Source organism: Odocoileus virginianus, unplaced genomic scaffold, assembly GCF_023699985.2.
Source record: "Odocoileus virginianus isolate 20LAN1187 ecotype Illinois unplaced genomic scaffold, Ovbor_1.2 Unplaced_Contig_54, whole genome shotgun sequence".
Classification (NCBI taxonomy): domain Eukaryota; kingdom Metazoa; phylum Chordata; class Mammalia; order Artiodactyla; family Cervidae; genus Odocoileus; species Odocoileus virginianus.
The window spans coordinates 32752-50022 of record NW_027224371.1 but is presented as its reverse complement, the minus strand read 5'-3'; the positions used below and the strand labels follow the sequence as shown (position 1 = coordinate 50022).

Below are 17271 nucleotides of genomic sequence, written 5' to 3'. Positions count from 1 at the left end.
GAGGAAAAGGATAAATTTCAATTATTGAAACAGTTCTTAAAGGTTGTGGCTTTGGGGAGAATATCCACTGGGACATGTTTGGTTCTAATGCAAATATATTTGGGGCAAGAGGCTTACCATCAACATAGAAGGTCAAGGGAGAAGTCAGGCTAAGGTACCACATGACTTTCTTGTCCCAAAATATCTTGCCAAACTGAAATACCCATAATTATTCACTACTTTGGCTTAAAATATTTAGAATTATCTTTGGATTATGAGTAGAAAATGCACATAAATTTCCCAAGAGAGATGTCTTTAGGATATGTAGAAAGCCAACACTCGACTAACATATGCATGTGAAATCATTTATAGGATTTTCTGGCTACCACCTTATTAGAGGATAGTGATCTCTAGGACAAATAAGGAACTGCAAAACAACTACAATAGTCTCTCATCTTCTCTAATTATATTTTTTTTTATCTTTCAAGAGAGAGCTTTCCTGCTTTTAGGATATCTTAAGTCACTTTGTGGTGGCAAGCCCCATTAGGAAGCATATGACACTTGTTTTTAATCCAGAGACAATGAAAATTTTGAGGGGGAGCATGAGTTAGTTCATCTAGGGATTGGAGGAAGCCTTAGCAACTGGTGTGGGGGGGGCATATATACAAAGTCCAAGGGCTAATTAAAGTCTGATAACTGTGTTTATCTGTATTGATGAGAACACATCCAAAGTGGCCATGGTGGGAACGATGGAGGCTATGTCCGGGTTTAACAGCCTGGGCCTTAACTTACCTAAGTAGATATAGCTTTGCTATTGTTTGATGTCCAACCTTTCAATAATAGAAACTAACATTGAGCCCCAAATATGGGGACTGTTTGAATAAATTGGGCCTTTTCACCTTGAAAAGAATATTGAGTCTTTTGAAAGAAAATATCTGTACTCTAGATGGTTGTTTGCCTTCAAGGTCTCAGCCATCACCTCTGTCTGAGGGCATACAGAGTGTTAGATCCACTATCTGTCATGAGATTCCCAGAAAACATCATAACAGATGAGGAGACAAATTTTACAACAGCAATGCATGGAAATGAACCCATGAATGGGGAATCCACTAGTCATACAGCATTCTATACCATTCAGAAGCTTCTGCCTAATAGAGGCCTGCTGAAGGCCCAAACTTCTTTTTGGAGGCAATAGTTTAGTAGCATTGGGAATCATCCTCTAGGACTTGGTATACACCATGAATAAATGACTTTTGTATGATTCTAGTCCTCAAAAGGAATAATACATTGATCTGGGAAACAAGGGGTATATACTGCAGTGACCTCACTTGCCATCATTCCAATCGATTCTCATTGGAGAAATTTGGGTGCTCAGTTCCTAGAACTCTGGGCTATTGAATTATAACCTACAAATGCCACTTGTGCACTTTATTCTCCTTGTGTCTATAAGCCATAATGCAGAAAGAGGAGTCATCATTCTGGCAGAGGTAATTGATTCTGATCACAGGATAAAGATATTATTACACATTGAAGGCAGGGAGCAATATTCTTGGCTCCCAAGTGATCTGTTGAGTGCTTCTTGGTACTCCCCCGCCAAATTTTGACAGTAAAAAGAGAAAAAGACAAAGGAGAAATTTAAACAGCAAAAGAGTTAAGTGACCAGGGATGAGGGTTTGAATAATGTCACTTGTAACGTATTAACATCATCAGAAGTAAGTTGAAAATGAAGGGAACCTAGAATGTATAGTGGAAGAAGGAGATGAATATTAGTTGTGGCCACAGGACTAGCTGCAGAGATATGGACTGGCAGTTTTTTTTTTTTAATTTTAAAAAATTTATTTATTTAGTTTTGGCTGTGCTGGGTCTTCATTACTGCGTGAGGGCTTTCTCTAGTTGTGGCAAGTGGTGAATACTCTCTAGTTGCAATGCATGGGCTTCTTATTGTGCTGGCTTCTCTTGTTGTGGAGGATGTGCTCTAGGACTGTGTGCTTCAGCAATTGCAGTATATGGGCTCAGTAGTTGCGGTGCATGGGTTTAGTTGCCCCATGGCATGTGGGATCTTCTCAGACCAAGGATCAAACCAGTGTCCCCTGCATTGCAAGGTGAATTCTCAACCACTGGACCACCAAGGAAGACCCTGGGCTGGTAATTATCATCTCCTAAGCTTCCTTCTGTAATATAGATCCAGTAGGTCCCAGAGAAACTGCTCTCTGGATAAAAATGAAGAAATAGATCCAATCAGAGCAAAGGATAGATTGTGACGAACACAGAATCATGCTCCCTCTATTTCCTCTTAAAGGAAGGACTTGTTGCCCACTTTGCTGGCTTTAACAACATCAGATAGCATTTGGCTGTCAGTGGTTTCAAGGATAACCTCTGCTGCAGAGAGCTGTCTTGCCCATGCATGCATGCATGCTAAGTTGCTTCAGTCATGTCCAACTCTTTGCCCATAGTCATGCCCTTACTATGGCATTCCTCATTGATTGAGGAAAAATATAAAGGCCCAGCCATTTAGGCCCAATGTTCGACAAATCTGGGAGGACATTTTAGCTCCACAACTCCATACAGGGTGGGCAAAAGATATTACTGTGCCTGCATCATAGACTAATTTTTCCTTGTCTCAATCCTACTTCCTCCTCCATTCTACAGTTGTTCATCCCTATAAGACTTTGCAATAAGCATCCATAATACTAAACATAATCTCAGAGACTGCATTCTAGAGACCACCTTGGGACCTCCTCCAGCTCTTCTAAATGAGAACCTACATATTCGTCTGCTTTGTTCAATGCTATATTCCTAAGTATCTAGAAGAATGCCTAGAACAGAGTAGAACCTCAATGATTACTAGTTGAGTGGGAATATAAAGTACAAACATTTACATTGAAGAACAGTTTGGAAGTTTTTTAAAAGTTAAACTTAGACCTATCACTTAATCTATCCATTTTACTTCTAGATAATTACCCAAGATAAATGAAAACATATGCCTATCCAAAGACTTGTACTTCAGTTCCATAACAGCTATATTCATAATATCTCAAAACTAAGAAACAGCTGAAACATATACCAATTAAAGTGAAAGTTGCTCAGTCGTGTCCAACTCTTTGCAACCCCATGGACTATACAGTCCATGGAATTCTCCAGGCCAGAATACTGGAGTGGGTAGCCTTTCCCTTCTCCAGGGGATCTTCCCAACCCAGGGATCGAACCCAGGTCTCCCACATTGCAGGTGGATTCCTTACCAGCTGAGCCACAAGGGAAGCCCAAGAATACTGGAGTGGTTAGCCTATCCCTTCTCCAAGGGATCATCCAAACCCTGGAATCGAACCAGGCTCTTCCTGCATTGCAGGCAATTCTTCGCCAACTGAGCTATCAGGGAAGCCCCATACCAATTAATGAATGGTAAAATAAATTGTGGTGTGCTACTCATCAGCAAAAGGAACAAAATATTGATCCATTTAACAACATGAATGAATCTCAAAACAGTTATGCAAAATCAAAGAATCTGAGAGAAAGTTGGGATGAACTATATTCTTCCATTTATATAAAACTCTAGAATATACAAACTAGTTGTCTGGGCATGGGGGATGGTGATGGGGATGAAGGAGGGAGTGAGGAGGAGTTAAAAAGAAGCATGAGAAATTGGGGAGTTAATATGTTCATTATTTTTATAGTGGTTATGATATCATAGGTGCATGCATATGTCAAAACTTAAGTTGTAAAATTTAAATATATACAGTTGATTACATGTCAATTATATATCAGAAAACCTGTTAAAATAATTATCAGTTGGATAATATAATGAATATATAACCCAGGACTGTTATTCCCCAGAAATCTACCTCAAATGCATATTCTCTGCTCCTTGTTTCACAATGCAGAAACTAGGCCTTTGACTCTCTGGGTCTTAGGAATGGGCTTAAGAAATATGGCTGCACCCTCTACCTTTATTTTTTGTGTGGAAAAACACAGCTCCACCCTAAACCTTAAAAAAATTGATGTGAAATAAAATGCTTTTTAGACGAATAGCTCTTATCTTGCCAAGACCAGGAGGCAATGAACATACTTGATATTTCATGGACCAAAATAAAAGGGACTTGCTGGAATTGTTGGCTCAAGGCAGGAACCACAGCTGTATAATCTGTTGAAAAGAGACATTGTGGTCCATGACTGAAAATTCCTGTAATGAGGAAGAGCTATATTGGGAGTTATGAGAAGGAAATATAAAAATCAATATGAGAGTGAAAAAAACATTTATTATATAAAACTCTCCCATGTTTAAAAGAGGAGGGACATCAAGAAGAATCCTCTGTATGCTGAAAAGGATGATATATGTGAGGATTCCATTGTGAGAAACTGAGAGAGGTAAATGGCTCCACTCAGGACAGATTTGGAGAGAAGGAAATTATTCAAGAAGGGCAGGAGCTAATGCTTGTTCATCTCATTAGGCTGTAGGGAAAGGAGGCAGGTTGTCAAAGAAGTTTGATGAGGTTTTGCCCTGAAAAACCTCCATGGAAAAATTGAACAACAACAGAATGTGACTGGATTTGAAGATAGGGCCTTTAAAAGGTGATTAAGTTAAATTAAGGCTGTAATACGTTAATCCAATCTGACCAGTGTCCTTATAAGAAGAGGGTTTAGAACACAGAGAGACAGCAGAAGTGTATATACACAGAGAGACAACCATGGGAAAAGCAGCAAGAAGATGGTCATCTTCAAGCCAAGGAGAGAGGCCTTAGGGAAAAAACAAACCTATTCACACCTTGAGCTTCCACTTCTAGCCTCCAGAACAGTGAGAAACAAAATTTATGTTGTTAAGCTACTTAGTCTGTGGCAATTTTGTTGTGGCAGTCTGAACAGTCTAATACAGGCATTATGAACGTGTTTCAGCAGGCCATGAAACAGGTACAGTTGACTGTCAGAAAGGATGAAAATAAAATGATGATAAAAAAACAAACAAACAAACCAAAAAAAAAAAAACCAATGACTAGTAAACTGACCAATTAAACTGAAAGGTGGTTAATTTGTATTAATATTAGGCAAAAGAGACATCAAGCAATTGCAATAAAGAAAGCTATTATCTAATCATAAAATAAAATGTATTAAAAAGATAAAAATTCTGAACTTGTATTCACCTGATAACATATCTTCAAAAACATATATAGCAGTGATTAATGAAGTTATAAGTTGTTGTTATTATTCAGTCACTAAATTGTGTCCAACTCATTGTGACCTCATGGACTGCAGCACATCAGGCTTCCCTGTCCTTCACTATCTTCCTGAGTTTGCTCAGATTCAAGTTCATTGAGTTGGTGATGCTGTCTAACCATCTCATCCTCTGCTGCTCTCTTCTCCTTTTGCTTTCAATCTTTCCCAGCATCAGGGTCTTTTCCAGTGAGTCGGCTCTTTGCATCAGGTGGCCAAAGTATTGGAGTTTCAGCTTCAGCATCAGTCCTTCCAATGAATATTCAGGGTTGATTTCCTTTAGAATTGACTGGTTTGATCTCCTTGCAGTCCAAGCCGGACTCTCAAGAGTCTTCTCCAACACCACAGTTTTAAAGCATCAATTCTTTGATGCTCAGTCTTTATGTTCCAACTTTCATATCCACACACGATTATTGGAAAAACCATAGCTTTGACTAGACAGACCTTTGTTCACAAAGTGATGTCTTTGCTTTTTAATTATGCTGTCTAGGTTTATCATTGATAGGGCCCACATGGGGTCTCATTGATAAGATGGCTCATTATGTCGTCGATGGTCCCTTCAGAGAATTTTTCATTGGTGGGGTATAAGAAGGACTCCATCAGAAAGGGAGGACACTGGTTCTCCTTAAGGGCCAGTCACCCTCTCTTTTCCCTCTAATAAATTTCCCTTTTCTTGCCTGACTGCCTGGCTCACTCTCTTTTTCTCTGCACTTGCCTTGCAAGTTTCCTTTAAGGTTCCTCTCTGTTACATATCTCTCCCAAGGTGTTGGGCTTGTCCTGATGCCTTTAAAATATTTTTCTGTCCTTCCTGGTTATGTAGAGATATTTCTTGCATCTTAGGTTGTGTAGATCTTCCGCCAGTTTCCAATTATTTTTTTGTGAGAACTGTCTCACATGTAGGTGTATTTTTAATGCGTTTGTAGGGGGAAGTGAGTCCCATGTACTCCTACTCCACCATCTTGATTCCCTCCCCCCCATTAAAGAGATTTTTAATTGTATAAAATTGTTAGGTAGTTAGAATAGGGAAAAGGAGTCCAAAATGGTGGTGGCTAAAAGACCTGGAAGGGAAAGCCCAGGGACAGAGAAACACATAAAAAGAGGAGCCAAAGCGCTCGCGCTCTCTCTCCTCACGATGGGGTGCTTTTCTCTTCGCGTCTTTGGATCGACATGCCCTCATGCCTCGAAGATGGATTTTCCTGCTATTATCTAAATAAATAGAGCTGTAACACTGTCTGTCCTCCGAGAGCTGTGACCCACCAAGGGGCTTCAACGTCCGTCACTCCAAATTTTTGTTGTGACGAGACAAAGAACTGAGGAGCATACCCTCGCATGACAAAATTATCCCATATAAAAACAGATACTCTAGACTAAATTAAAATTTCAGACTCCACTTATAGTCAACTATTGCAAGTACCTGTTAGAGTTTAGAAAGCACAGGATATGCCACATTTTTCTAGATTTTGTGGGGAAAAAAGGTAGAGCATCTTGCACATTTTTTATTATAATTGGACCATAACAGGCTACATGAAGTAGATAATTAACAAATCATCTGGTGATTTTATGGAAATACAAAGTTCATTGATATAATTTAGTCTTCAAACCTAACTTCATTCTAAAGAAAGCTGGCAAAGGTCACTCTTTTACATCATATGTGAACATATCCACCAGCATTAAATGAAAGTGTGACATTATAATAAAACAATGTGGCTGTTTATGTAAAAACAGGTCTCATAATATTTCCAAAGACAATATTGGAATTATTTTGGGGGTGGAAAAAATAGTTACAATGAGTAGATAACAAGAGTCAAGCTAAGGCCACTTAAATTCTTTATTTCTAACAGTTTTTAAAGTCTTGAACCACACATTTATTTTTTAATGGTCTTCATGTGGATGGGATTTTCAAACTGTGAATCATACCATCACAAATGGCATACTTTATGAACAAAAACCCTGTAAGGAATCCCAGCCTTCACACTTTTTCCTATCCACTGACCACAAAAGAAATTTTCATTGTGGATGTGATTTCTTATTTCCATAGTGGGGAAGTCCCCAAGAATGAGCTCATCACCTAGAGCTGTTAAATTTTACATTGTGTTGGGAGAAGGGAGCATATGGAGTACTTTGACAGGAAGCACTATCTACAATTGATTCTCTTCTTTCCCATTGTTTGGTAGTAAAGTCACTTCTAGTTAATTAATGAATTTCTTAAAGGAACAAAGAAAAACATGTTTTGATTACAAATTCCATAAAGGTGCAGCCATATCTGATCAATTCTTTTGAATATTATTACCAGATTAAGTCAATTTTACTTTCTTAAAGTAAATTCACTCAGGATTTCTTCTTTAGTTGTACACATTTGTGTTTGGACCAAAAGCATTTGAGTATTTGTGTGTAGTTTTGGCAGTATCACAACTGTCTGTTATTCCCCTTTCCCATTTATCTGTGTTAAATAAAGCACAATAGGAGGTGTTGAGGCAAGGAAAATTACTTTATTCGAAAGCAGCTGACCAAGAAGATGGCAGGCTAGCACCTCAAAATAACCATCTTATTCAGGGTCTGGATGCCAGTTTCTCTTTATAGATCAGAGATGGGAGAGGTGAGGAAGCAAAGTAAAAAGGCCATTAATCTTGCAAACATCTCCTAGAATGGCAAGCCTCAGGCAGGGGATGTGTTAATTTCTTCCTTCCTGCCATCTACAGGTGGACAGGGTTCTGAACAAAGGCACTTTAGTTTAACAGTCAGGCAGAGGGGCAGGATCCTTTTAAGCAAGACCATTATGTATGATTATAATAACAAAAACAATGAATAGCATGTCAAAGAAACAGTTCCAACAGGGAGTCAGAATTAATTTGCTTCTTTGCAACACTAGCACTGACCTCCAAAATGTCCACCACAAAACAGAAATATAAAAGAAGTAAATGTTTCCAGTAAATCTTGCCAAATAGTATTTAAGAAGAATGTCATACCAACCTCCTGCCTCATCTAAATAGTAACAACATCTGGTAAATGCAACGTCTAAACAGCTTAGCTCATATAAGCTGTGTTCATGTAGGTGTTTATCCATAGGCTTAGCCTCCTTTCCACAATGTATATTAGAAAGAGCTGACAGGCACCCATCAGTGTAACTAAATATATTTTTTAATCTCCAAAAAACACCACCTGGTAATCATCTCAGAGAAAAAATAAATGATATGACCATTAGTTCTGACAGGAGAATATATCTGACCCTTCCCAAGAAAAGTTATAATTATAACTCCAGGGTTTGTTTTTTGGTGAGAGAAGTTGACCTCAGTAGCCATTAGTGGATTTATCCATCCATAGGTAATTACAGAAGGGGCTTCCCTGGTAGCTCAGTCAGTAAAGAATCTGCTTGCAATGCAGGAGACCCAGATTCAATCCCTGGGTCGGGAAGATCCCCTGGAGAAGGAAATGGCAACCTCCTCCAGTATCCTTGCCTGGAAAATCCCATGGACAGAGGAACCTGGCAGGCTACAGTCCATGTGGTCACAAGAGTTGGACATGACTTAGCAACTAAACCACCACACCACCAGGTAATTACAGAAACTAGAGTTGGGACAGACATCAGCTCATGTCAGATTCCATCCTGTGATTGTATACAGATGCTTCCTACATCCATCTCAAAGTTTCACAGTAGGTTCTATTGTAAATATGTGGCTTCATTTTCATACTCTGCATTTACACGTGTCCCATAAATAATCCAAAATTATCTAAGAAACACCAAGTTGCCCAAATATAGTCACTCCAAGAAATCATGACTCCCTTCAAAAGGCTTAGAACTACAAACACACAGTCTGCTGTCTTTACTAGTATATTCAAATTTAACCATGGTGCAAAATTTGGTCTGTAGTATTTTCTTCAGATTATTTATATAGCCATGCCACATTGCAGGGTGCTAGCAAAACAATCCCATTGCTTGTACAGCATTAAGTTTGCCTAAGCCAGCAAGCCAGAAAGACCACTTCAAATTTATTTTGGATATACAGACAAAGCTTCATTTTTCCACACTAATCAGCAAAAACAGTGTCTATAAAACAGCAACTAAAAAAAAAATGTATATATATAGCATATGTCCTTCCCCCTTTCTCTGTTCTCTCTAGAAAGGTGCAAACTAAATGTAAATTCAGATTCCACTCATTTTTAACTTTTGAAATTCCACAAAGAGCTATAAAGACTGTCATATTTCTCTTGTAGTCTTTAAAAATAAAAGAAGGGGGTTTCCCTGGTGGCTCAGTGGCCAATGCAGGAAACACAGGTTCGATTCCTGATCTGGGAAGATTCCACATGCCTCAGGGCAACTAAGCCTGGAAACCACAACTACTGAGACCGTGGGCCACAACTATAAAAGCTTGAGCACTCTAGAGCCCATGCTTCACAACAAGAGAAGGCCACACAATGAGAGGCCTGTGCACCACAACTAGAACAGCCCCCGCTCACCACAACTAGAGAAAAGCCCATGCAGCAGTGAAGACCCAGCACAGCCAAAATTAAATAAATAAAATTATTTTAAAAAATAAAAGAAGGAAATGTTTTAACCTAGCATCTAGCATGTTATATCACCTTTTATATACACAAATACTTCATGTGTTAAGGATAAGTTTATATTAAAATAAATTAAATGAATATACATTAAAATGAATCTGAAGGATTTAATTGGCTTCAACTTTGATTAGCTCTAATAATAATAATGGTAGTACTTGAAATTATTTAAATGGTATTTTAAAGAGGTCCTCTATGATCTCAACTTTTCGGTAACTGAGGATGGTTTTCCAGTTAATAGAATAAGGAAGATTGAGTCATTCTTAATTTCCTTTGGAAAATCTTGTGGGTGATCAAAACACAAAGTCTGGAGCGAGAGTGTCTAGGGGTAACCCCTAACTTGGCACCTATAAATGCAGTTACTTTTTAGGCAAATGACTTCACACATCTGTGCTTCACCTTTCTCATCTGTGAAAACTGGAATAATAATAGTTCCAGGGACTGGAACTTCCCAACCCAGGGATTGAACCCAGATCTCTCACATTGCAGGCAGATTCTTTACCAGCTGAGCCACAAGGGAAGCCCAAGAATACTGGAGTGGGTGGAAAGAAAATGAAAGTGAAGTAACTCAGTCAGGTACAACTCTTTGCGATCCCATGGACTGTAGCCTACCAGGCTCCTCAGTCCATGGAATTTTCCAGGCAAGAATACTGGAGTGAGTAACCTATCCTTTCTCCAGGGGATTTTGCAGACCCAGGAATTGAACCCTGTTCTCCTGCATTACAGGTGAATTCTTTACTAACTGAGCTGTCTGGGAAGCTGTTTATAGAATTACCACTATTAAATGAGTTAACATAATGTTTTAAAGTGCTTGACACACACATACACAAAGTGCTTAACACATTGAAATCATTTATACACATTTTGTTTTTCAAATTAACAACTGAAATTCACTTACTGGGTTTGCTTTAATTTCTCTTAGACTTCCATGAAATTAAGTCAACAAAGCTTACCTATACCCACCACTTAGGTTTTTTAAGTAGTCCTTACAATACAGCAACAGTTTTGGTTTTAAGGAGGACCATGTAAAGAGTAGGACATGACTCAGCAACTGAGCACGCAGCATGCACAGTTCATTGTTATGCGTTAATTCATGTATTAAATTTCATGTATTGTTAGGAAAAACAAAATAAGCACATTAAAGAAATTTACTAGCACATTAAAGGGATTGGATTAGCCAAGGCTTGTGTGCTCAAGAAGATCACCCATAGACACCACCCTCAACGGGAAAACCAGGAATGTGAGCAATCTCGGATCTCCAGGTCTCAAAAAGAGAACGGTTTCCTGAAACACGCAGCCACGAGAATCCTACTGTCACCGTCACTCAGGAAGCTGATCCAGCTTGTGATTATCCTGGGTACCTAAGGCTGTGGTCACTTGGATGCTGCCATCTCGTGGACACTACAGATGCGTGGCAGGCCCAGACCTGCAGATCATGTCAGCATCACGAGATCTTAAATCCTGAGCTCACGAAGTCTCTCTGGACCGATTGCCATTATGATCATGTCAGAGGTCCAGCTTTTCAAATCACTAGAGTACAGCGGACTCCTAAACCTTGCACATCATGTGGATTCATCCTGTCACGTGGCCTATACTAGCTAATAGCATGTGGAAACCTCAGCCCTCCAAGTCACAAAGATGACCTGTTTCTTAGAATCATATGGATGCTATGGTCCCCCTTGGTCACATAAGAGGCTCAGCCATCACTATCTTGTAAATATTGCTGGCTACCCAATCAAGATCCCTGCATCAACAGTGACATGGCTCCTACCATCACACGGCAAGCAAACTGCTTGCAGTCATATGAACAACTGCACCTATCCAGTGGCTCTTGGTTGTGTATATTCATTCTATGGTCCATGTGACATGCTGTGGTCACTTGATGGTCAGTTTTCAGTTACATGAGGATTGAGAGCTCCTGATCCCCGAGGTGACTTCGATCTTTTTATTACGTGGTCCATGCCCGTCAAACCCCCGGAAGTTCTGGGCGGGGCTGGGAGGGGCGCCCCACGGTGGCGCACTACGTGAATCTCGCAGTCATGTGACGCTCTATGTTCGCGCGAGAGGGAGCGCTGTTTAAGCGTGTGGAGAGCCCACTTAATGGCGGTTAGTAACTCCGTTTAGTCCTCTGAGGAATCGGACCAGTCAGTGAGGAAAACCTTTAGAATTAAGGTATGTGTCCTGACTCGGGGAACTTTGAGGAGACTGTGGCTCAGATTCCAAGTTTTCCACTAACTTTTATATCCAGCTGCCGGAGGTTTAAGTCTGGTAGGATGGACGCCCCAACAGTACCAGGTTTACTCAGAATTGGTGGAACAGCAGGCGGCTCAGAGACAGGGGTTGAGGGACTTCTCTCAGCATCCCTTTGGAAAAAACAGGGACTTTTCTCAAACCCGAGGGACTTCTCAGGCTTGGGAAACTGGGTTGACTCCCCCGCTTCTCTTTCCCCTTCCCCACCCCCATATTAAAGCCATACCTTTTGCTTATCTCCACTCGGTATTCACTTTCTGCCCCGTGGTGACGTCCATTGTGCTTCTCTGACCACATGTTTATCAATACCCGAGAACTCCTAGATGCCAATTTATATAGATAATTTCAGATGTGATCTTAATTTCTGTCTCTTAATTGTTCCGTATATCGAGAGGAGACTATTTTTTAAGAATTTGATATTTTTTCAATAAAAGTGTGAAACTAGCCATTACATGAAGATTCAGAATTTGTTTTTTGTTATTTGCTTTGCCGATCGGTAGTTTTCAAAGTGTGTGGGGGATGGAGGAGCCTGGCAGGCTTCCATCAGTCTGTAGGGTCTGGAAGAGTCAGACACAACTGAAGCAACTTAGCATGTACTCATGGGAGATGGGATGCCATAGTCCTTTTTTGCTTGGAATCTCTAAATGGCTTAGTCTAACCAGACACTGCTAGCTTCTGATTCTCCTCACCATTACTTATTCGACTTCTTGAAAACTACCCCATTCCTTCATGTGGAAAAAACAGTGAATTTATTTAAGAAAAACATATTAAGTAAAATTATAGGTGATGCATTTCATAAAAATCACGTAGATGTACTTAAGGAGTAAAATTCAGCAAATAAGAGATTGTGTTTACATTTGTGAGGGATTTAAATATTGTTTGAGAGATGTTTATGGGGTGGTATTTTTATTATATAATAGCTGTTTTTTCTCTCATTTCAGCACTTTGAGATTTGTTCTACAAAACACTATGTCTGAGAGACAACACCAACAAAAAAATACTCATCCATCAAAGAACAATGGGACATACAAAAATGAAGGTAAAAGGATTTCTATATTGTCTTTAAAGATAGCATGCTAGTATGCAACTTGAGTAAAGGGGTAGTGACTTAGTTTGTTCAGTCTTCTATAGTAGAACACTGTGGACTGGGTGGCTTATAAACAACAGAAATTTATTTTTCACAGTTCTGGAATTTCTGAAGTCCAAAATCAAGACACCAGCAGGTTCAGTATCTGGTGAGATCTGCTTTCTGCTTCATAAAGGGCTGTCTTCATGCTGTATTTTCACAGGGCAGAAGGGCAAGTGAGCTCTCTGGGTTCTTTATAAGGGCACAAATCCCATTCATGAGGGAACCTCTCTCATGACCTAATCACCTTTCAAAGACTCTACCTCCAAATACTGTCACCTTGGAGATTAGGTTGGAACATAAACATTCAGTCTGTAGCAGTTAATTTCCTCAGTTTCTATGGGAATGGAACATTTTCCCACAGACCATTTGAAGTACCATTGTTCCATAGAAAACATTTTGGGAGAACCTGTTCAAACTAAATCTCTTCTAACATATTAATGCCTTGTACCTTTGTTTACTAAGAACAATGTATGTTTACTGGTAATTATAATCTGTTCTTATTAAGAAACTACTTATTGCTTACTCATTTTATCTTATTTCATTAGTCATTCTTTTGCTTAGCCTTTCCATTTTTTCATTTTTTATATATAACCTCAATTTATGTTTCTGATATCATGATGGCAAGAAATAAGTGCATAAGTGCTAGTCATTAGGAAATCTTATAAGGAAAATAAAATGCCCCACTCTGGAGAAGATGATACAACTTACTTGTAAGGGCGAACTGTCTCACATTTTATACCAATTTCCACACTTTTTCAAAACTAATTAGTTATTATTTAATAATTATAGTTGCTATTTTTTGAATTCCTATTATATGTCAAACATTGTGATAACCTTGTAATACAAGTTTTCTCATTTAATCCTCAGGAAAATCCTGAAAGGATGTTATTTTAATTTACAGATAAGAAGAATCAGGATAGACTAGATTGCATGCTTGATAAGTCACTTCTGTTGTGTCCAACTCTGTGTGACCCACTCCTCTGTCCATGGGATTCTCCAGGCAAGAATATTGGAGTGGGTTGCCATGCCCTCCTCCAGGGGATCTTCCTGACCCAGGGATCAAACCCACATCTCTTATGTCTCCTGCATTGGCAGGCAGGTTCTTTACCACTAGCACCACCTGGGAAGCCCATAGGCTAAATTATACTATAATAATAGATGATCCCCATATCTCAGTGGCTTACTCCTCACTCCTACTGCATGTCTATGGCAGGTGCATGCCCATCACAGGATGGTAGACCTTGGAGACCCAAACTGACAGAGCAGCCATCATCTAAGCTTATTCTTGACAAAGACTGCATGAGAATGCAAAATTACTGCTCAATCTTAATTGGTTATAAAAACATAAAAAAGCAGAAATAGGATAATGACAAACTTAATCCAGAAATAGCTAAAACAGATAATATAGTTGGGCAAAGTTGTGTTTATACCAAATTTGCATTGTTGGTTTAACATTAGGAGATCCATAATGTAATTCAACACATTAATAAGGAAAAGGAGCTAGAAAAGAATGATTATCACAAAGATTCCAGAAAAAAAATGCATGCAACAAAATTCAATAGCCAATCAAGATTAAACAACAATAAAAATAACTCTCAGCTAACTGGGAATAGAAAGATATTTCTTTAAAATTATAATGGGTATTTAAGAAAAACTATAACAAACAACATACATAATACTGAGACATTAAAACCACTGCATTTTAAATCAGAAGAGGCAAAGATGATTCACATAATCACTGCTATTCAACATCTTACTGAGTCTCTGAGGCACTGCAGTAAGTCAAAATATGTACATACATACATTAACACTTGTAAAACTGAAAATAAACAAACCTGTCAGTATAGTTGTCTTCATATAAAACTCAAGAGAAGCTATGGAAAATTATCCCTGGTGGCTCAGATGGTAAAGAATCTGCCTGCAATGCAGGACACCTGGGTTCAATCCCTGGGTCAGGATGATCCCCTGAAGAAGGGAATGGCTACCCACTCCAGTATTCTTGCCTGGAATATTCCGTTGACATAGGAGCCTGGTGGGCTACAGTCCATGGGGTCTCAAAGAAGTCGGACACAACTGAGGAACTAATACTTTCACTTTTTTTTTCACTTTCCAACCAGTTTATTATATGTGAGACTAATATATGCAAAATAATTGCACCAAATAGAAAATAATATTTTCACTGTGAATATATCATTTACAATTAAAAAAAAAAAACAGATCCTGTGGAATATACCACAATTTGGTCACTTGGCAACTATCCTAACACTCATAAACACTCTTTATTAAATGTCTTCCTGTACTATAGAGATTAAGGGCTTCCCTTGTGGCTCAGCTGGTAAAGAATCTGCCTGCAATGCGGGAGACCTGGGTTTGACCCCTGGGTTGGAGAAGATCCCCTGGAGAAGGGAAAGGCTACCCACTCCAGTATTCTGGCCTAGAGAGAATTCCATGGACTGTATAGTCCATGGGGTTGCAAAGAGTCGGACATGACTGAGCGACTTTCTTTTCCACTATAGAGACTAGAAAGCTAAGAACAAGAATAGAGACTGATATTAGTGTGGGTGTATATGTTTTCTAGACATGCCCTACTTGTGTCTAGGGTGCCAGACAAGATCTCTATGTATCAAATGTATGCACCATAGTAAAGCTTGGAGGTATAACTGAGTAATGTGGGAGCCACATGTAGGATCAGCTATGTATGGTGGGAGAGGTGTTTGGTTTTTATAGGTAGCCACAGCAGAGTGCTTGAATGCATGAATGTCAGCTAGCCTGCTGGCAGCCATGGTTTTCAGCTATAACAGTCCAATAGTGTGAGGGGGGTTTCCCCTGGATGTGCAGCATCCAAGCATGCTTTTCTGGCCCTCACAGAATTTTTGTAAGCTATGTCATATGTTTTATTAAAGGTGTCTTACTTTTATAAAATAGCTAGAATGAATATCTAGTGTAGGTAAGTGGGAACGTTGTTTAACAGACTACTTGACACCGAAATAGTTTGCAAGCAAAGAGCCCTGAAGGAAGTGGGGATAGGTTATCTGGCCTAGGTGAATCTGAATATAGTAAGGATACAGTTGATAATAGAAGATGAAATATTTGTATTCCATAGCACACAATGGTGAAAGAGTTGCAAGAGTGTTACTGAATAGAATTTGTTTGCCTGCCACACAGCAAAGCCAATCTACTGACATCAGGTTGTGGTGAAGAAAAATACAGTGTTTATTTTCCAGGTGCCAAGTGAGGAGAACTGACTGCTTGTGTTAAAAAGACTTGAATTCCCTGCTTGCCTTTCAGAGAACAGTTTTAAAGGCAACATCTGGGGTGAGGGCCACAGTATACATGATGTTCTTCTGACTGATTGGTGGTGAGGTCACAGGGTTGTGTTTCAGGAATCTTAATCATCAACATTCTAGTTCCAACCAGTCTTGGAACTGTGTGCTTGTGGTCAGCATGTAGTCACCATCTTCCACCTGGGCAGGGGGTCTTAGTTTCTGTATAACAGCTCAAAAATATCTAGCAAATTGTTGTCCATTGAGGAGGAACTCAGATTGCTTTGGGTAGTATACTCATTTTCACTATATTGATTCTTCCAATCCAAGAACATGGTATATTTCTCCATTTATTTGTGTCATCTTTGATTTCCTTCATCAGTGTTTTATAGTTCTCTGTATACAGGTATTTTCTGTTTTTTCTCTTTTTGTTGTAGTGGTGAATGGGATTGTTTCCTTAATTTCTCTTTCTGATTTTCCATTGTTAGTGTATAGGAATGCAAGATATTTCTGTGTATTAATTTTGTATCCTGCAGCTTTACTATTTTCACTGATTATCTCTAGTAATTTTCTGGTGGAGTCTTTAGGGTTTTCTACATAGAGTATCATGTCATGGGCAAACAGTGATGCGTTTTACTTCTTCTCTTCCAATCTGGATTCTTTTTATTTCTTTTTATCCTCTGACTGCTGTCTCTAGGACTTCCAAAAATATTTTGAATAGTAGTGGTGAGAGTGGGCACCCTTGTCTTGTTCCTGATTTTAGAGGAAATCCTTTTGCTATTGAGGATAATGTTTGTTGTGGGTTGTCATATATGGCTTTCATTATGTTGAGGTATGTTCCTTCTATGCCTACTTTCTGGAGACTTTTTATCATAAATGGGTGTTGAATTT

The 17271-nt window shown here is 39.1% G+C and overlaps 1 protein-coding gene across 2 annotated transcripts in view; it reads left to right on the top strand.

Annotated features, from left to right (window-relative positions):
• The first annotated feature begins 11790 nt into the window (after positions 1-11790).
• Positions 11791-17271, top strand: part of LOC110124399 (nuclear RNA export factor 2) — a 33744-nt gene continuing 28263 nt past the window's right edge. The window contains exons 1-3 of one of the 2 annotated variants that reach the window (XM_070464664.1): positions 11791-11910; positions 12930-13027; positions 13173-13223. In XM_070464664.1, the coding sequence (XP_070320765.1) occupies positions 12958-13027; positions 13173-13223 (121 nt within the window). In that variant the 5' untranslated portion in view covers positions 11791-11910; positions 12930-12957. The remainder of the gene's footprint in view (positions 11911-12929; positions 13028-13172; positions 13224-17271) is intronic. The other variant, XM_070464665.1, reaches the window with a different exon arrangement.